The following is a 21,693-nucleotide window of genomic DNA, read 5'->3' on the forward strand; positions in this document are numbered from 1 at the left end:
TTTTATACCCATGAATGAATTATTTAAAATATATAAATTTGCCCATGTTACCGTACGTAAATAGAAAACATTAAATTTACATTGTATACTGCCATTTAATTTAGCGATATAATTTGAATTCAATATTTTCTCAAATTTATAAGATGTGGCGATTTACTCTTATTCGCAATTTTTTCAAGAATGATAGAAAACAAGATTATCTGTATTATTATACATAAATATATAACATAAAGAGTATTTGATAATCGCATACTCGAAATGAATCGAACGTACTCACCGGTCGATTGTCGAATACCTGTGTCGGTTGTTCTATTACTTCAGTCCGTCGACTCCATTAAAACAATTCTTCCGATTACGATACTCCTGCACGGTCAACGAAATAAAATAACACCCGCGACACTCCCGATTTATTACTTACGCGCGACGCGTTAAATTTCAACAAGGTTAGACTAATCGTGTAACTGTCGCAAGAGCTAATTTCAGTTAAATAAGTTTTTCTGTTCGCTGATCGTATTATCTCCGTCATTTGTGAGTCGTTTTAATCGTAAGTCGATCGAATAAACAATCCTGATCCGAACGGCGCACTCATAAACGTATAACGACTCCATGATCGCCATGATCGTTAATTTTAAACAGGGCTGCGTTCGGAAACATCACCCGAGTGCTCCCGCGTGTCGTTTCATCCTTGTTATTCACCCAATGTTAAATAAGGACAAAACGATACATGGGGGCACCCGGATGATGTTTCCGAACGCAGCCTCTTACTGACGCGCGAACGCGATTGCACTCTTAAGCGTCGTCTACAATGAATAGTAGCAGTAGTGGTAAGGCTATAAGACACATCGGGAGTAAGCTAATTTCCCGGTATAATAGGGCATAGAATAAGTCCGTAAGCAAACAAGGGAATAGAACATAGGAAATGCATTTTAACCATTCTTACGGACTTACTTTATGCCCTATTTTAGTGGAAAATCAGCTTACTCCCGATGTGTCTTACAGCCTTACCATTACTGTTATTGCTCATTGTAGACGATGCTTTAAGGGCTCTGGCACACAAAAAACTTAAGGCAGTAAGACGTAAACAGTAAGAAAATCAACATGTTGGATTCGCTATTGCTTATGTTATGGTCTTACGGACTCTACTGTGATTGGTCAATTCGCTTACTGCTTACGTTTTACTGTTTAAGTTTTTTTTGTGTGCCATGGCCCTAAGTCCGATCTACATACATAAAGGCCAGTACGAGGGAATAGCGATGACGCAGAACGCGAGTCGCAGATCGCAAGCTTGTTGCGTCAGCCAATCCGATGCGTCAATTTTAAAAGTGACGCTTCGAGATTGGCTGACGCAACAAACTTGCGACCTGCGACTCGCATTCTACGTCTCATTTAGATCGGCTTAAAAACATTTTACAATGAAATTTTAAAGCGTAAAATTTAAGCTTTGATCCTTAAGATTAAGAAATTGACCAATCATAGTCGATTATTTTTCTCACATTCGATGTGATTGATCAATTTTTTACAGTATAATGTTTAAAGTTTAAATTTTACGCCTTAAAATCTTACCGTAGACACCGCTTTAACTTCGCTTAAACATCTCGGTCTACAAGTCACTGTTCTAGAGATCGATTATGTATCTTAAAATGAAATAAAAATTACAAATATCGTTAATTCGTTATGTGTTGTTGCGCAGTTTTTTCACCGTCATATAAAGTATTATAAAATATCTGCAGAACGACCGCTGTAACGAATCGACACTGTCGTTAAGTTACAGAATAAAGCAATTGATCCAAAAAATGCAACCGAATTTTGTATGTATGTGTGTGTGTGTGTGTTCGCTGAAGTTATCTAATACGATCTCTATCGACCTATCGTCTATCGATTGATGCACACAAATCTGAAAATAGTTCAGTTACGGAGTCCACTGAAGTTGGTGCCGCGTCGTTCTTGAGAACGTCTTGAAAACGCGTAGTAACACTTCAAAAAATGCTTAGCTGTGATTGGTTCGCGATTTTTTACTCGCAGTGAATATAACGGAACTCAGGCTTAGTCACGTACGTTAATTGCGTATATATATATTATAGTATATACAACTCGACTAATATCCGAGGGGCATTTCACTCTCGAGTCAATCATCGTTGCTCGACTCTCGCTGACTCGCTCCTTATTTTCATTGACTTCTACTGATTCCTACTGGCTACGTTTACACCGTACGCTTAGTCCGCGACCTATACGATGAGTGTCTTTGTTTAACTTACAGGATGAACAAGGACATCTATTGTATAGGCCGCGGACTAAGCGTACGGTGTAAACGTAGCCAGTATTTTGCTATTTGCGCTCGTTGATTCGCGTTGACTTCGTGTTGACTTAACGTTTTTTAAAAGCACCCGACTCGCTAAGACTCGCACTGTGACCTGTGACTCGAGAATGAAATGCCCCTCGCTAATATCGGTAATGACCGATATTACTCGTTCGTCGAAAGTGAGTCGTATAATGTGTATACATACATACGTTTCGAGAGTGTGTACAACGCGAAATAACAAGTTGTCGTTTTGCGACGTTAATAAATGCGTGCGTGTTGAGTGTAATTAGTCGCATTATCGACAGTTTGTGTCCGCACGAGTGAATATTATATACTTTTTTGAAAGTGATGGAAGTATAAATTAGCAAAGACCGTAGCGTTGTACTAATGAGTAAGTAATTTAATTACTATCCACGTTGTGTGTATGTAGTAGTATCTAGTAATTAGCATTTTTAGATAAATAATTTTAATTACGTAGTATGTAATCCTTATTTTGTTTGACCTCGTTATAATTTGCTTCTTTTTGCTCAATACGTTTAATTTTTTAAATGGTTGGTTCTATCATATATCGATATCGATATTGATCTTTATATTTGAAAAGGCTTTATTGTTTCTCTATAAAACACTAAACTTACGAATATAATGCGATTTAATATTTCATTCTTATAGACTGAAAAAATATATTAAATTTTAATAAATATATTTGTTTGAATAGTAGAGTATTAGCTGAATATTTACTAAATAAATAACATATATATTTATATATATTTGGTACAAGAATAATTAATTTAATTCAGCTGTGATTTTCATCATTTAATGAATATTTATTTACTGTAAGTAAATGTTAAGTTAGTATTATTTAAACAAATATTTATTAAAATTTAGTACATTTTTTAGTACAGTGTTTTTGGTAAATGTATATATATTTTTTTCCAATTAAATCTCTCTCTCTCTCTTGCGAAAAAGTCGAAAGATATATTTATGATCTTTCCGATATAATACTTTTTATATCGAATACGCGTATTTTTTTTATAAAAATGTTTTTTTCATAATATTTGGAGAAAGGTAAAGAAATATTTCGGCTACATACTTTGCCGTCATATTGCATGATGGCGCCACTTACTTCATTACGTCTCGAGTAAAAAATTGAAACTGCTGACAGCGTGTAGCAAAATACATAACCTTTACGCTCCGTTTTGTTCTTATAAACGAAAGGTCTCAGTTAATTGTAAAAGTGTTCTTTAGTGCAATAAATCAAAACATGATTCGTTTTGCAGCCAAACACTTGTTTATCAACAGACATTTTAGTACGAAATTTAATGAAATCAGCAATCTTGTTAAGGTAAGTGAATATAATATGATAGAGATACGTTGGTATTTATTCCGTAAATATTTCTTGGCTTGTGATATATTTTGTATAAAAAATAACAGAGTAAGTATGTAATTTCTATATAAAATCTTTTTGCAGTTTGGACGGTATAAAAAAAGCATGAAATAATACCCAAAAATTATCAGGCTCTTTAGTTTTGTTAATAAATATAATATTGTGTATAACATCATTATTTTAAACATTGTTTTTTGTAGAAAAATAAAGTAGTCATCTTTATGAAAGGCATTCCAGAAGAGCCAAGATGTGGATTCAGCAATGCGGTAGTTCAAGTATTACGTATGCACGGCGTTACTTATGATGCTCATGATGTTCTCAAGGATGAAGAACTTAGACAAGGTAATATAGTTACAAATACTTATTACAAATGCTATTACAAGTTTCCATGTTTATTAAACAATCGTTTTTCAAAAAGAGAAATTTTATCTTTACATTAAAATTTTTATCTTTACATTAAAAAAAAGATGTATATTATTTAAAAAATAATATATACTATATAAAATAAAAAAATTTATATAATTTCTTTTATATAATTTATATCATTTTATATACTTTCGTAAATCTTCTGTAAATTATTAATCTTCTTAAATTATTAATTATCGCTAATGTTATATAATTCTGAAATACTAATATTAATTACTTAGGTATAAAAGACTTTTCTAATTGGCCTACAATACCCCAAGTATTTATAAATGGTGATTTTGTGGGTGGCTGTGACATACTCTTAGAAATGCATAAAAATGGAGAGCTTATTGAGGAATTGAAGAAAGCTGGAATTACTAGTGCTCTTTTGGAAAAAGAAGAATCCTCTCAAAGTGGTGTCAACAAATCTAAAGAATAATTTTTTTCAAATTATCCTGTAAATAAACAACCGTATCTTGTACGGATAGAAAGATAGTTGCTTTTTGTTATAATAAACATTTTTGTTAATATTAAACATAGTTTTAACCACAATGCAGATATAATGCATATATTTATAAATCGATGTTTACCCGGTATTTAGTCGTAAATTTCTTGATATCAATTCGAATATGAAACTCGATATTTAAAGAATATGTTATAGATTTTCAAGTTCTCTTCGAAGAATTTTTCCAGATGCAGATTTCGGAATACTTTCTATAACTTGTACATATCCTAATTGTTTGTACTTGGCTACACGTTTAGCGACAAATTCTTTGAGTTCGTTCTCATTAATTTTGACTCCCGATTTAAGAACTACAAAAGCTTTTGGAATCTCGCCATAATCTTCGTGTGCCACACCAATGACGGCGATGTCTTTTATATTATCGTAATGACGAATTACTTCTTCAAGTTCGGTGGGTGCAACTTGATGTCCTTTTACTTTTATCAATTCCTTCGATCGTCCTTGTATATACAATATGCCTGTATTTTACAACATATAATAATTTATAATTATCTCATTTCAACGATTATTAAATAATTGTCATAGTCTTATTTTTTCAAAGTTTCTGATTACATCTTGCTTACCATCTTCGGTATAATGCCCTAAATCACCAGTCTTGTACCAATCTCCATCCATAGTATCTGCTGTGGCCTTAGGATTTTTGTAATACCCTTTCATTACTTGTGGACCTCGTATATATATTTCTCCTATTTCATGCGGACCTAAATTTCTGCCGAGAGTATCATCTTGCGTGCTTACAATCCTCATTTGTGTATTTGGAACCAAATAACCGCAGGATGCCGTCGACATATTTGGATGAGTGATTGTAGCAAGCGGGGATAGCTCCGTTGCGCCGTATCTGTAAACGAAAATTGTTTTTCTTATTATATAGACGTATTTGTAACAGTAATCTCTTACCCTTGGATAAAATTCATGCCAGTAGTGAAACGACTTCGAAAGTTTGCGATAAGTTTTTCTCCGAGCGGTGCAGCTCCTGTTAATGTTAATCTTACAGATTCAATATGACGGGGTGTAATTCGCTCGTTGTTTATCATCATCTGAATGATAGGTGGTACTATATGCAATACTGTGCACCGATGATTTTCAAGCAGTTTTATAAATGCTTCCGCGGAGAATTGTGGTAGACACACCAATTTAGCACCTATTCTATAATTGATGAAATGACGATGAATCTCAATGTTTCAAGTATTAGCTTAATATTTCATGTGTCGTACGATAAACTTTTTAAGCGTAATGATTGACTGCAGGACAGAGAGATCCGAGAATTGATCTTGTACGATACATGAAATGTCGGCCTTATACGTAAAGAAAATATGAAATCAAAAGACATATTTGAGCATTCACATGTCATAGTTACGCAAACGAGTTAATAGATATGTTAACATACCGCAAGTAAGAATATAGGACAATTATTAACCCATAATAGTGATATATTGGTAATATTAGCGGTACAATTTCCTGATGGTGTTCACTCGCTTCTATTCCTGGGAAGAATGTTGGATCCATACCTTGAAGAAGATTTGCAACAATGTTCCTGCGAAATCGTATTCTCTGTTTATTTTTTATTATTTTATATTGATATAACAGTACATTGAATTTTCACAATGTATGGAGACTTATTCATATGAATTACATTTTTCTCAATATACAAATATTTAATATGTAATCAATTTGCGCACCTATGAGACGACTCAACGCCTTTCGGCAAACCAACCGTGCCACTGGAATAAGGCAAGAATACCGTATCTTTGCAACTTATTCCAATTTTTTGACTAATTGAAAAATCTTCGATGTCATCACGCATAAGATCATCTAATTGAATCGTCCCTGAGATTGAGCTAGCGTTAGTTCCATCGTTTACGATGATGATTGGTAATTTTATCTTCGAATTTTTCTCAATACTTGCTTTAATATCAATATATTTGGTCGGAATTGTGAAAATAGCTCGAGTGTCTGCGTTCTCTATTTGCCTTTTTATCTCGTATGTTGTAAATATAGGATTTATCAGAGTTGTCTTAAAAAGAAAAAATTTAAATGACTATTACAACAAGCTTATGTAACGACAAATACTTCTAAAAAATGAATATCTTATTAGGTTGTACTATATTTTTTTTAATGTTAATTTTTATCATTTCTATTAGTTTAAAAAATTTTTTGTTAAACTGTGTGTGTGTGTGTCATTAAATAAAATTATCTAAATTGCTCCATCATCTCTTAAATTATATAACTGCAGTTCTTTTTTCAGCAAATATAGTAGATACATGAAGTTGCATTTTAAATAGAACCACTATGTCTCCTGTTTCCTATTTGATAAAGTTGACAGTTTATTACAATTCACTAGACATTTATTACAATTTACTAGACATGCTGCATAGTACGTATGTATTATTTCTAAATGTAATAATTTTATCTTACGCGTAAACCGGCTTCATTTGCTGCTAGTGCGATGATGACGAATTCTGGAATATTTGGTAAAATGATAGCAATAGTATCTCCCGGTAAGAGCTTGCTTTTTCTTAAACTCGTTGCTAGTTTGCCGCATGTTTTTCTCAACTGACCGTATGTATATGATCTACCAGTATTTAAGCACACCTGAAATTAAAAAGTTAATTGATTTAAAAAATTTTATTTAACCACTTATGTAGGATGTTTATGAATCTAAGAGTCGACAAAATTATGAATGAACATTTAATAAAGTATTATTAATAAATTATTATTTAATAAAGTATTATTATATCATTAAATAAACATAAATTATCCGAATAAAAATATAAGTTAATAAATTATCCGATATAGAATAACCAGTTTCGTGCTATTAAAGTACTATTATTAATCTCATGTGAAGTGAGTCGAACAGCAATTATGATGATGAAGAAACTACTTAAGGATGTATCTGAGACACAATCGTTGACAAAGTCCTCTAAAAGTCCTTCAAAATATTTGCATAACTACGTCAAACGTGTAGTAAATCTAGTGATAACTTATACATATATATATATAAATAGTAGATAATACAATATATTTATTTTTAAAAAGTTATTTTTGCTGCGCACTTACGTAGTCTGCCGCATTTTGCAAAAAGTTACAATAATTTATTATCCTATATTTATATAGGATCAATATGTATATATATTATTAAAATAGATGACATTGCAATAATATTGAAATAATTATCATTTTTTTCATTCACCAATATTTATAGAAAGAAATTATTACATGATCATTACGTCCATGATATTACGAAAAATGTAAATAAAATATATTCTTTATAATTTTATATTATTTTATCTGCATTGCACGTACCAGGGCAGTATGGTTTGACCATCTTCCGACTTTTTCCCAGATGAAATCGTGCACATGGATATTCTCAAAGCCACTTATGTCAGGTAGTTTACTGTTCACTATATTCTGCGCATCGCCTTTTAAGTTAACTGTAGTTGCATAGTATCGATGTTTATTAAATTTTCTCCAATAATTTTTTGGCGATACATTGACAATGCATTCTTTAATGCACTGATTCAGGATACAAGAAACTCGCGTGAAAAGTGGCAGTTGTAGAATCGTCATTACGCGAAATATGTTGATAGAATAAATGTTTTAAAATGTAAGTATATTATGTGCACTGCATGTTAGCATTACGACTATGAGTCACGAAGACGATTCCGACTGAATATATACCTATTGTCCCCACTATTCAAATAGTACAGCGATTACAAGATTGTTATCTTATAAATACAATATGCAATATATAAAAAGAAAAAATGCGACTCTCACAACTTACACTTCAGTTGTCGGTTTAGTTAAATAAAGTGAGTGGACGGGAGCAAATTTGATTATAACACAAATATTTTGTCCTACCAAATATTTATTCGATATGATTTCCTTTAATTGCATCACTGCGTTACTGTGTCATACTCAGCAAACATAATAGTGATTAAAGCATTTTTTGGCGCATACTGTATAAGCTACAAAAATTTGATTATTTTTCTTAATACTTTTCTGATTCATAAAAATTCTTTTAGACTTCAAATCTAAAAGTGGAATTTTTAAACCAATATTTTTGTAATCCGGCGTGAATGAGGTCGGGTATCTCATACCCAGATATTTTTAAAACATTTAATTTAATTTTATTTCAACATTGATAAGGAATCGAAACGTCTGTTCTTTATTTGTCTTTAATTTGTCACTCATTGTTTATAGCAGACATTAAAGTATTTTTTATTATTATGATATGTTTATACTAATAATTTAACTCACAATGATTACCTTGATCTTTGGCTCATAGCCCTATTTCCTTTCGAATTTTTAAATTTGTTGAGCCTTATTACTATTATATATTTTTAAAACAAATATTTTTGTTTGTTATTGTGTTTCGTGGAACTCCACTCTCTTAGTAGCTGGAGGGAAGGGTGCGGTGTTTGCATCTTTTTTTACGAAATAATTATAGCCTAACATTTAAGCAAAAATAAATAATTTCAAACACAAATAATCGTTATTTTATTATGTTGATACGTTTAGGATATCCAGGAGAAAGTAATATAATATAATAACAAATCATTATATAGTATTATTGTAAGCAAAATCTTTGAATAAATATAATATATGATACCCACCTCGTAGTCGGTGTAACAATTATCCACCTCATTTACGCCGGGTTAAATCAATGGGAAGAAAAATGAAATTTTCTTTCATTTATATATGCGTACATATAAATACATGTATTTACATACATATATAAATTATTACATTAATTTATATACATGAATTTAAATGTCTAAACTTCGGGAGCGTGTAGAAGATTGATTAACTAAGAAAAAAAAATCCTGTAGAGATCTGCTCGTTTTTGTTTCGTTTTGGAGAAAATCGCAAAAAAGATAAATCGTAGTTGTTTCGTTCCTGCACTGCTTCTGAAGTATCATCGTCACTGAAATCGTGCACAAAAACAATAATAATAATTCTGTTTTCAGGTGAAAACTTTTTTTGTTTATTTATATTTCTACCTTTCTCCTATAAATTCATTAGTTACTCGTCAGAAGCTATCGAGTGAATTACTTTTATCACAATATGCCGCGTACATATGTATTCTAACGTTGAATATGCTGATACGGTTTTCGTGTATGGTTTCTGCGGCGGTGCGAGAGTATGTACGCCGATTTCCAAAGAGAGCCGGATTGGCAAGTCATTACAATGACTTTTAATAGGCTGCGAGAGACCAACTTATTTTCAATTCATCAAGATCCGTTAGGAGCAAATATGCAAGTAGAAAATCGTGTCCTGCACTTTGATAACAATCCTGAGACCAGCGTCCGGAGATCGTCAGCTGCATTACAACTGCCACGGCAAAGAATCTACCGAATTTTAAGAAATGATAACCGCCATCCGTACCATATTCGAAAAATGCAGAATTTATTACCTCAGAATTATTCCAAGAGGTTGAATTTTAGCAATTGATTTCTTGAGCAATTTAACAATGATAATTCATTTCCATCAAAAATAATCTGGACGGACAAAGTTACATTTACAAAAGGAGGAATTATTAATCAAAGAAATTATCATGTATGGGCATGAAAACCCCAGGACTGTTAGGGAAAGTAGATTCCAGCATGAATTTGCTGTTAATGTCTGGTTCGGAATTTGGAACGACTCTCTAGTGGAACCATTTTTTTTACCCGACAGATTAAATGCAGCCAGATATACTAAGTTTTTGGAGACTTTTTTTGATTATTTAGAAGACATCCACTTGCAGCAACAGATTGAAATGTGATTTCAACTCGATGGATGTCCAGCTCATTATGGCAAAACTACCCGAGCTTGGCTAGACAGACATTATCCACGACGATGGATTGGATGTGGAGGAATAGTACCTTGGCCACCCCGATCACCTGATTTGACACTACTGAACTTCTTTGTGTGGGGGGTTCTGAAGCAAGTTTATTCGTCATCAGTCAACTCAAGAGAACAATTGAGTAACCGAATCGAGGCTGCAGTGCACCAAATATCGTCAGATCAGTGTTTGGCTGCATTTTTTATCAATTCTCTACACGCCCCCGAAGTTTAGGCATTCAAACACCTTGTATATATACATACATAATGCATGTATATACATATACTATATACACATACGTATGCAGGATGTTCGGTGATGAAACTGTCAATAAATGTGTTCTAGAGATTATTCTAAGAAAAAAAGTTCATATATACACTATCAAATTGTTTTAATTATTGATATATAGACAATTTTATAAATATCATAACAAATAAAAAATGCCAGACATTTAAAATTTTTTGTAAATGTTACTTTCTTAATCATATTAATCGTTTAAAATGTCCATTTTCTGCTTGCAAACATGTTACTGCTCATTGTATCATAGACTGTCAAATCATGCCTGCATATTCAACATAGTTAAATGAGCCGTTTATTTTGAAAGTGACCTAAGCCCATTTATTTTTAAATTGAGATATTTAAGAGTTTGCGTTTCAATAAAATTAAAAATATACGTATAGGATACCAACATGTCACACTGCTTAAGTGTATCTAAGAGAGTTAAATTTACAATTCCTATTAAAATAATAGCAATTATTAAGTGAATAATATGTGTTTTCTTACTACAAATGGAGTTAAGCCACTTTCAAAATTAACAACTAGATTTGTTATAAAATTTGAAAGAGCCCAAGTCCATTCGACAATTTAAAATGCTTCAAATTGAAAAAACAATACTCAATTTATTTTATATTATTTCTTTACAACACTTCAAAAACACAATTTATGCAATTCAGGAAATCTTCTAACTATATAAATTACATAACAATTTACTGCTCATCTACATTTTGTGTATGCGGGAGGGATTTGAAGAAGTCATGGTGCTCCGGTAGTATATATCGTAGTAAGTCCATCATGTCCTTATTTCGCTGTTGAAATTTGTCTTATATTTTTATAAAGTGGTGTCAATACAATATTTTCGAATTTTCTTGGTCTACCCCGACGTGGTAATAAATCCAGGATTTTAAACTCTGCATTCTCATCCATTGATATCTTATAGAAAATTTTATATGGTTCATTTCTCAAAAAACGCATCCAGCATATTTTTAACCAATTTATTGTTTCTCCGTTAGAATTCTTTACCCTTTTAAAAACTGCGTCCTCCAAAAATCTTGTTGATATGAAATCCTCTTGTTTCATTTCATTTAGAATAAAGTTATTACCTTTCCGGCACTTTTTGATAACATTATAATAATCTTGGGGGACAAACAGTAAATTATTTTTCTTTAATGACATTTCTACGACGCCAAAATCTCTATCATTCGGTAAAAATGAATGTCCTGATACTAAAAATTTGTGGTCTATGATTTCCACATTATAATAGATTGGACTTAGGCCACTTTCAAAGTAATGTTTTTAATTATTGAAATAATTGCGAAAATTTATGTGTCAGAAATTATCGTATACTCTGAATATACTTAACCGCAAAATGTTGTTTATGACAGCTAACTTCAAGTTGTACACGCTAGTACAGTCAACAACAAAAAATTGACAAATGGACTTAGGCCACTTTCAAAATAAACGGCTCAAATATTCAAAGCATTTTTAAAAAATAATGTAATTTACTTAATACTTTTAAAAATATATAAATCAATGGAAATGTATCCAGAAATTTGTAATGATAATGAATGTGTGTGACTGCTCTCTAAATCTGAATCAGTAGACAGTCACTAATTACCCAGTGGCATACTTGGCAATGATAATCAGTGAAGTTCAATTAAAAAAGAAAGAATATTTGAGCATTATATAACTAAAATACTGATATTTGCACGTTAATTTCAATCTTCCAATACCATATTTATTTTCAATTCATTCATGACTTTAACCATTAAAACAAGATAAGCTAGATCACATAATAAAGATTAGCTAGGTTAGGAATCTCACATTTAATTCATTAATTACTAGTGACATACTTGGCACTAATATCAGTGATTATCCACTGATTCAGATTTAGAGAGGTATATGATAACCTTAATACTATCTAAACATCAATTTTTAATAAATATTTAGATTAGCATACTACAGCATATCTAACAGAAACTGATGCGAGGCTGGATTGTTGTCAAAAATTTGAGTTACTCTCTAATAGAATTAAATATTTTACATTTTGATGAGCGAAGTTGATTTGTAGTTTATATGAACTTTTCTGCGTAGAATGACCTCTAGCTAGACATATTCTAAAAATTCATCAATTTTCTTGGAACCTGTATATTAAAATACATATTTGCAATTTGTGACGCATTACACTTACTGTATATACACACATTGCTGCTTTCTTATCAAGTTGAATTTTAAAATGACTTTTAATGACTTGTTATTGCTTGTTACATAAGATATTTAAAAGATATTTTTTAAAGATAAGACGTTTAAAAAACATTATCTGGTAATTTATAGACTGAAATTAAATTTTTTATTTGTTTTTGAAATTTTTCAGAAAAAACCGTATTTTTATGTGTATTCACACACATATACACACACACACACACGCACGCACGCACGCACGCACGCACGCACACACACATGTATATCTGTTATTATATGCATCTACTGAAAGGATGTTTTTAGTACAAATTTGACAAATTGTATCAATGTAAAGGATTTATTTTACTTTAGAGCATAATATTTCAATAAAACTAGAGGAGAAGGTGATATTATGGCCAGTATATATATTGCGGTCTCCCTTAATAACCGCTATTATACAGCGAATCCTAATGATTACTTATGGAATTATTAGTTTAGTAGCTCTCTGTTACACCATGACGCTAACATTACCGATACTTAATAGCCAGCATTTATTATAACGCATTTTTACTTTCAAGTATTTCGAAAAGTTTCTGAGGTACATTTTAGCATTTAATTACTATTTCCCCCCTTTTTCTTAAACTTGAGCGTATCATCACATGAATATATGTATTTTTGAGTGTGTTATTTGCTATTTAACATTTTAATTGACTGTATATATTTTGAGTTAAATTTAAACAATACCATGGCATTTTGCGAATGTGGCCATCTATGGATATTGATTACTCACAACCTTTTTTTGAGATTTTCAAAATAATTATTTGATAATCGATTGTATAGCTCTATACGGTTAAATCTATAGTTTATATTACGTACTAATTTTAGTACTGAGCAATTTATATGCAGAAGTTATGTGAATGTATATACATTCATTTGCATACATTTTAAAATGTTTTACTTTTTTGTCAATTTTGTAACCAAATACTATTTTTCTAAACAAAACTAATATTTTAAGGCTATTTTTATGAAAGGCCACGTTACCACTCATTTTTTTCTTCGAGTCATTATGCAATGTCGCCACATTTTTATTAATAGTATCCTAAGTAATAAATATTTCGTAACTTTGAATCCAGAATCGATTCAACAACATTTTAACGAATGTAATTGTCAAGTTTTAAACTTAAATATTAATTATTAACAAAGTTAGTGTGTAAAATGTAACTAGAGTGCCATAATACCACCTTCTCCTCTATTATTTCCAATCTAAAATATAATATATTATATATCTTAAATAGATTAAAATAAAAAATTTTTTATCATTCATCGTGATAAATTTAAATTGAAATAATAGTTTTATTTTTTTTTTGCAATATTATGGTCTAAAGCAAAATAAATTTTTTACATTAATACAAACAATTTGTCAAATTTATTTTTTTAATAGATTTAAATTTAAATTTATCTAAAAATATAGTCACAATGAATATATTAGTAGTCAAAAATTTTTAATTTTAATCTAGTTAAAATATGCATTATTTCATGTAAGAGACTTTGTTTCTAAGAAAATATTTGTCTTATATATAATCATTATATTCCTACACAAAAAATTTTTCGTAAATATTCAATCAAATTTAAAAGACCAAATTTCGACCAAGACCAAGCGTAAGTTTCCTCGTACGTTATTTAAAGAGAATACAATATATTATTCCTGATCGAATCTCTCCGTTCCTCTTCGATATAATATTTCTAAAAAACATATTACTCTCTCTGTCTCTATATATATATATATATATAACACAAAGGCAAAGAATCTGGGTCAATACGCTGCCTTCGGCAACGCATGCAAGTTCGGATATCAAATCCGCTTAAAACACGAAGTTCCGCAAAGCAAGACAAATAGGTAAATTTATTTTCATCCAAATGACATTCACGCACGTGCAAATACACAAATCGTTAAATTGCGTACCATTTATCTGTCGCATTACATTGCACTTGCATGCTTTTTATAAGTGCTATTTCTAGTTTTTTTGCTTATAATTAGTTATTTGTAGCCAACTAGCTTTAATCTTTGACCATCATCTAAGCGTTGGTTTTCCTTATCTCTTTCTCTCTTCTTCTTTTCCCTCCCCCCCCTCTCTCTCTCTCTCTCTCTCTCTCTCTCTCTCTCTCTCTCTCTCACAAATCGCTCATATTTAAATTTTTTAATCTGATCATAATATATAAAATTACTTAATATTTAATCAATTAATATTGATATATAATTATATATATATATATATAGAGAGAGAAATTAGAGCAATGAAAAAAAGCCAATTAAGAACAAACAATCCTATTTTTAGTAAAAACCGATCTCTCTCTCTTGGTGCTTAATAATATTCATATGTAAATTTATTGCAAATATATTTTTTCCAGTTTTATAGACTGCGTGTTGATTCGATTTATTGGACTTGAAATGTAATCGTAAAGTGAAGCTGAAATATTAGATAATTTAATATTTTTCGGATGAAGTTCTTTACAGATTTTTAAGATGCTTATTACACGGAAAAAAACGCTACGATTGCTACATCCGAATAATTTTTGCCTATGAATACATTTGGTTATGATAAGGTGGATATATCTTAACAGTCATAGCCGATCTTACGATTATCTATATCACAATCGTTTTACTATCGTTCTTATAACCAAAAAATGTATCGAAGGATGATTTTTGATCGTGGCAACCATAGTCGTTTTTTTCCGTGTAGTATTATTTAATTATTTAATTATTTAATTTAACATATTAATATTTCAGCTTCAGTTTACGATTGTGTTTCATGTCCGACAAACCGAATCAGCGCGCAGTTTATATAAAACTGGAAAAAATATAAATTTGTATATGAATATTATTAAATACCAAGATTTGCTTTATAACTGAATATAAGATTATTTCTCTTAATATCTTAATTGAATATTGAAATAGTAAAATACCGAATATTTGATTGTAAGTATTGAGTGTGTGAATGTCAAATAAAAATATGCCACATGTCGCACAAAACAGATTGCTCAACGATCCAATTTCGTTTTATTTGTTTGTTTGTAACATATAGTATGATAGTTATTTGGCTTGCTGTTATGATTTATATTGTTGTAATTTTTAGAGCGCTGTAAAGACAAGATTTATTTTTCAAAGGAGAATGAGGAGTTTTTGCAATAATGTGGATTCACAGACGGTTAACGCTAAAGTCACGTTATGTTTTTCTTGATTAGTTGTTAAGAAGAAGATAACCTGATCTTACAGCGTTCACCGTATCTTGATAAACGGTATTACACAAACTCCCTAATAGCTTTGCTGCTGTCCTCTCATAAAAAAATGCCGTGTTAGCTGTCTCATAATTATATGTAGATGAATATTTCTGTATAAAGCATGTATAATGAAAGATGAGCTTGATCAAGAAAGCTAAAAAATATTTTATAAAATATATAATGTGCATAATATATATTTTTTTTCCTTATTACCTGACTTGTTAAATATTCTGAATATTTGATAATGATATTTATTATTGCACATACGTAAGTGAGAAGATTACGCGAATATATAATAGAATATATAATTTGTTTTATTATCGCACAAGATATAAGATATACATTACATTGTTCATTTAATAAAACAATGATAATGAATTCAGATTCCTTCTTGCTTGTTCAGCAATGATTGGATTGTGATATCAGAAGCGAAAAAAATACATAAAAAAAACTTTTACAAATTATATTAAAATGTTAGTATTTTTTAATAAAACAATATTTGCAATCAATAAAACGGATTTGTAGAATATACCGAAAAATCCTTTTGTGTTCTGATAATCAATAAATAATTATATATTTGAAATTGAATTATTCTTAACCAAAAATGAAACAAGCTATATGACAGCTGTTGAATTGAGATAAATATAATTTTATTTTTTTCCGAAATAAAAGGAAAATTTTCAATATATTTTACAAGTATACTTTATCAAATGTAAATACTGTTTTATTAAAAAATATGTTTATTTGAGTATATTTTGTAAGAATTTTTATTTATATGTTTTCTTGCTTTTGATATCGTTAATCTAAAGATTCATTGTGAAAGTGGAGCCTAAAATTAATCTAATTTTTTATGTGTTCATTATAATGCATATCGTATCTATTGGTTTATATCAGATAAATGATAACGTTTTGTTTCGTTTTCAATGTCGGAACAGAGCAGCTTGTGTTGAAAAGTTTTATCGCGCGATGCATATAAATATTGTGATTTAGAATGAAAACAAAAGAAAACAAATAGTTTTTTCCTAATTAGATTAAATAGTTTTTCTCCTAATTAGATTAGATAGGGATAGAAAACAACTGAGTATTTCTTGTTGTTAGTTGCCGCGAAAAAGTATGTCATCGCGAATATGGTTCCAAGTAACTCTCCGATTCTAAAGAATATTTCTCCTATTTTTCCTCTTGCTCGAAATTAATTATGAGAGATTTTCGAGCGATTAGAGAGAGCTACGCACCATCTTATTTGGCACCCGTTCAAGTCGCCTTTTACGCAATTTTATGTGATTTTATGCGAAGAAGCGAAGATATCGCGAGGATTGCCAAGGAGTACATTTGCATATTTCTGAATTTTCGAAAAAAGACACTGCAAAGAATTCCACATTTAAATGCCATCGTGAAAATATAAATCATTGAAATTATTGTGATGTTATATAATGTTATTGTACAATGATGATGTCATCTTGATGCTAAAAAAAGAAAAAAAACATGTATATGTATGTTAAATATGTATATTGTGTGATATTGTACATAAATAAATAATCGGCATTTAATAGATAGTTTTATTTATATACCTCGTGTTGCATCAATGTATTGGTCAGTATGTTAGATTGATTTACAAATGACGTCTTATAAGTTAGCGGAACAAAATGAGCGGAATCGATTCTAACTAACATTTTTATTTGTTGCTCATTTGTTGCTAAAAAGTTGCCAAAGAAAAAAATTTGTTGCTCTGTCGGTTTATTTTAAAAAAACGATATTTCGCTAAAGGAAGATTCAGTTAGCGGAACAATACCTACAACAAAGCCAATCTACGCAGAAATAACGTAGGAATTTGTTGCTAATTTGTTGCTAATTTGTTGCTGCCGAAATAACATTTTTTTTAATACTTTACATACTGAAAAAGTGTAAATAACAACGAGAAGCCTCAACGTGCTGGCGGAACAAGAGTAAAGTATCAATAAAAGATTTGTTGCTCGCTTAGAATTGGTACTGCGACCTCGTCCGAATTAGTTGCTCTCGAAATAAACAATTTAGCAATTTGTTGCTTGCAAAATAAGTATAAATAACCACGTAAAACCTCAGCGTGCTGGCGGAACAAGAGTGAAGTATCAGTAAAAGATTTGTTGCTGGCTTAAAATTGGTCCTAGGATGTCGTCCGAATTAGTTGCTCTCGAAATAAACAATTTAGCAATTTGTTGCTTGCAAAATAAGTATAAATAACCACGTAAAACCTCAGCGTGCTGGCTTATTTTGCAAGCAACAAATTGCTAAATTGCATATTTCGAGAGCAACTAATTCGGACGACATCCTAGGACCAATTTTAAGCGAGCAACAAATTTATAAAATAACCTAACGCGTACTAATCAATATGATTCAACACGTATATACAGGATATATCTGAAATAATGCCCACTAATCATACAGTGCTTTTTCTAATAAAAAACTGAATCGAAAAGTCCTCTACCATTTTGCAATTTTTGCAATATTTTTTTTAGTCACTCAATGAGCAAAATATCTAAAATCGACGTATAAGATAACTTTAAGATATCTTTAAGAGTTCTTTAAGAAATATTTTCAAGATATTTTACAAAGAACACTGAAAGATATTTTAAAATTATCTTTTATTTCTATTTTAATCTTATACATCGATTTTATCCATTTATTCGTCAATCTTTCGAAATTAATATCTCGTTAACTATTGTGAAAATTGCAAAATGGTAGAGGACTTTTCGACTCAGTTTTTTTAGGAATAACACTGTATGATTAGTGGGCATTATTTCAGAGAGATACACTCTATATAACATATTTAAAATTGTACTTAAATTGTTATTTTAAAAAATATAATATAGATTTCTATTTTTTTAAAGATTAATTTATTAAGACGAACAATGTAATATAATCTCGCTAATTATTGGTCAATAGTTGAAAAAATATTGCATTTATTTCTATAACGCTTCATATCGGTGGGTGAAAATGCAGTATTTGTATTTTAAATAAATGTCATGTAGAGAAACGATAGTTTTCTATAATAGATACGTGATATGTAAGTCCATACACAGGGTCCCATTTTTAATGTCCCACCCCAAATAACTTTTTTATTTTTTATCTTAGAAAAAAATGTTTTAGACAAAAGTTGTATGGATTTCATCATGTACTTTTTTAATTATGATGCTCGAAAGTTACAATAGGAGAGACCGGGGATAGTAGCCTTATTTTTCAGTTTCGAATTTTTACAGACAAAATTAAGAGACTTATCGAAAAAATGATGAATTCTACGCCAGTTACTACATACATTTGACTATCTAATGATATTTTAATAATAAGGAAAAACTGATAATTACTATGAAAAAAAATGCATTTTTCTAATCCATTCCATCTGATTTAACTAGGGACCGGGGTAAGATGACTGATGGTATGGGGTAATTTGATTAACATTATTAAAATGAAGATTAATAAATATTTTAAGGTACATAATAACAAAAATTTTATGAAAATGTATTTTAAACACAAACATATTTATTATAAAATAAAAAATGTATAACTTTGTACTAAATGACAATTTATCTAATCCGAATCGTTATCCGAATTACAGTTATAACAAACATAATACGATAAGTTACTCTTTATGCATTTAGAGTACCCACATGGGTACTCTAAATATCTATCTCTATCTATAAATATTCTATCATAAATGTGTTAGCAATGAGATGTTACAGCAGACTGAGCGGCAGTTGTTGCTGCGTGCTCAGACGGGTTTACGCGCGATTTGTTACGTAGCCTCGATTATTCTACTTACCCCTATAATTTACTGATCCCGGTCTCCCCTACCTCCGGTATTTAGTATTATCCAAAGTTTAGTATTGTCCGACCGACAGCTAAAACCTCTTAAATGTTGATTAGGCTAAACTAGTTCTACCTTTCAACGAATCAAGTTTCCAGTTCCATCGTTTATTCGTTTTTTCATTTTTACTTTTTCTTACATTAATATTAACGAATGGTATTAGCGATACGACATACCCATGTTCAAATACTTGCGGTATATGAGACATTTCAATATCATAATCGATAAATTAAAAAAAAATTTATATTATTAAACATATTTTTATTTAAGATTGTAAGTATTGGCATGAGAGCTAATAAGCATTTAACCAATTCATAGCTTGAAGGAGCCGAAGAAAATGAGGTTGGCGGCGAGGTGGCGCCCTCCCTTTATGCTTTCGATCGTGACTCTTCTGTCTGCATTGAACCGGTGCCTCTCTATTTCCAGCACTGTTTTTCTTTATACTGCAAAAAATTATCACAGTATCATGGATTTCAAACAATTTTTATTTCTATTGTCATAGTTTAAGAATGATAAATTTCTAGGAGAGCCATATATAATAAATAGCTACGTGAATAAAAAAAATATTAGCACACATATGACTAAGAAAATTAAATTTAATATAATAATTCAATGTTACAAACTGTAGATGCAACTTATGCCAAAATGTAACTTACGTCAATTATTATAATTCTATTATCAGTAGGTATAGTAGTTTTGAATAGTAATGGTTTTATTATAATCAATATTGTCAATTAGTCTATCTCTTAGTTAGTTTATCAATCATTAGTTAGTCGATTAATTATCAATTAGTCGATCTATTATCAATTAATTATTAGAATTTTATTGTCAATAACGACTTTGAATAGTAATAATTTTCGAAAAGTTACGTAGATTTCACGTGCGCACATAAATCTTAAATAAGTAAGTTTTGCGATTTAACATTAACATACCCAAAAATAGAATGTAAATAACACAGATTATTTTAAGAAAGCTTCCTTTTTAGGATTTAGAATTTTCAAACTTACGTTGTAACATGATGAGAGAATTTCTTGGAGAAAATCACAATGTAACTTTGCTCTTCACTTGCCTTTTGTTTGTATTCCTCTTTGAATCTGTTCATAAAACACTGTTGACTTCGAAAACAACACTCATTTTTCTGATAGTCGTTTCGAATGAAAGCGAATACTTGAATTTGTGCATTTGTCTCGAATACTATATTTACGTAGGCTTTGTTAACTTTGTTTTCTCTGGTAACAATGTCTTATAATTTTCCAAAATATATTTAATTGTCATTTTATAAGCATAATAATATTGTTTTATCGTTAATATTATTAATACTAATTTTTACTATTTATGATTTCTTACAATTTTATATTTTGTAAATAAAATTCGTTGTTAAATATAAACGCTTTTAAAGTTTATGTCATATACGTTAAAAGTTTATACATCTCGAGACCAACTTTGCATTTTTATTTAAAGAAAATTAATAATAATTCGTTAATTTTAATCAGACTTGATCTGAATTATAAAATTTATTTGAATGTTTTATTTTTATTTTATTATACAAATATGTATACAAATTATTATATAAATATATAATATTTCATTTTTATTTTATCGGGGGGTTACGTAACAATATTATTTTTTTATTCGTTTCATTTTTCTGATATTACCAAAATGGATGAGATTTATACTCATACAA

At 30.1% G+C, this 21,693-nt stretch overlaps 2 protein-coding genes across 2 annotated transcripts; one reads left to right on the forward strand and one right to left on the reverse strand.

Annotated features, from left to right (window-relative positions):
- Nucleotides 1-3,451: 3,451 nt before the first annotated feature.
- Nucleotides 3,452-4,608, forward strand: Grx5 (Glutaredoxin 5). The gene is made up of 3 exons (XM_018448514.1): nucleotides 3,452-3,641; nucleotides 3,884-4,025; nucleotides 4,331-4,608. Exons 1-3 carry the CDS (start codon nucleotides 3,561-3,563, stop codon nucleotides 4,525-4,527), a joined length of 420 nt encoding a protein of 139 aa, XP_018304016.1. The 5' UTR covers nucleotides 3,452-3,560; the 3' UTR covers nucleotides 4,528-4,608.
- Nucleotides 4,609-4,661: 53 nt separating this feature from the next.
- LOC108723044 (4-coumarate--CoA ligase 1) lies at nucleotides 4,662-8,244 on the reverse strand. The gene is made up of 7 exons (XM_018448513.1): nucleotides 7,915-8,244; nucleotides 7,027-7,203; nucleotides 6,291-6,625; nucleotides 5,999-6,145; nucleotides 5,509-5,757; nucleotides 5,175-5,449; nucleotides 4,662-5,069 (listed from the first exon to the last, which is right to left on the reverse strand). Exons 1-7 carry the CDS (start codon nucleotides 8,176-8,178, stop codon nucleotides 4,744-4,746), a joined length of 1,773 nt encoding a protein of 590 aa, XP_018304015.1. The 5' UTR covers nucleotides 8,179-8,244; the 3' UTR covers nucleotides 4,662-4,743.
- Between the last annotated feature and the right edge of the window lie 13,449 nt (nucleotides 8,245-21,693).

Source organism: Mycetomoellerius zeteki, unplaced genomic scaffold (assembly GCF_001594055.1).
Source record: "Mycetomoellerius zeteki isolate Tzet28-1 unplaced genomic scaffold, Tzet1.0 scaffold221, whole genome shotgun sequence".
Classification (NCBI taxonomy): Eukaryota; Metazoa; Arthropoda; class Insecta; order Hymenoptera; family Formicidae; genus Mycetomoellerius; species Mycetomoellerius zeteki.

Excerpts from the sequence above, each read along its gene's own strand:
- Grx5 (XM_018448514.1), top strand. The coding sequence starts at position 3,561 with ATGATTCGTTTTGCAGCCAAACACTTGTTTATCAACAGACATTTTAGT. Across the intron at positions 3,642-3,883 it reads AAATCAGCAATCTTGTTAAG|AAAAATAAAGTAGTCATCTT; the intron begins GTAAGTGAATAT and ends TGTTTTTTGTAG. Across the intron at positions 4,026-4,330 it reads GGATGAAGAACTTAGACAAG|GTATAAAAGACTTTTCTAAT; the intron begins GTAATATAGTTA and ends TTAATTACTTAG.
- LOC108723044 (XM_018448513.1), bottom strand. The coding sequence starts at position 8,178 with ATGACGATTCTACAACTGCCACTTTTCACGCGAGTTTCTTGTATCCTG. Across the intron at positions 5,758-5,998 it reads GTCCTATATTCTTACTTGCG|AATAGGTGCTAAATTGGTGT; the intron begins GTATGTTAACAT and ends CATCAATTATAG. Across the intron at positions 5,070-5,174 it reads AGGGCATTATACCGAAGATG|GCATATTGTATATACAAGGA; the intron begins GTAAGCAAGATG and ends TGTAAAATACAG.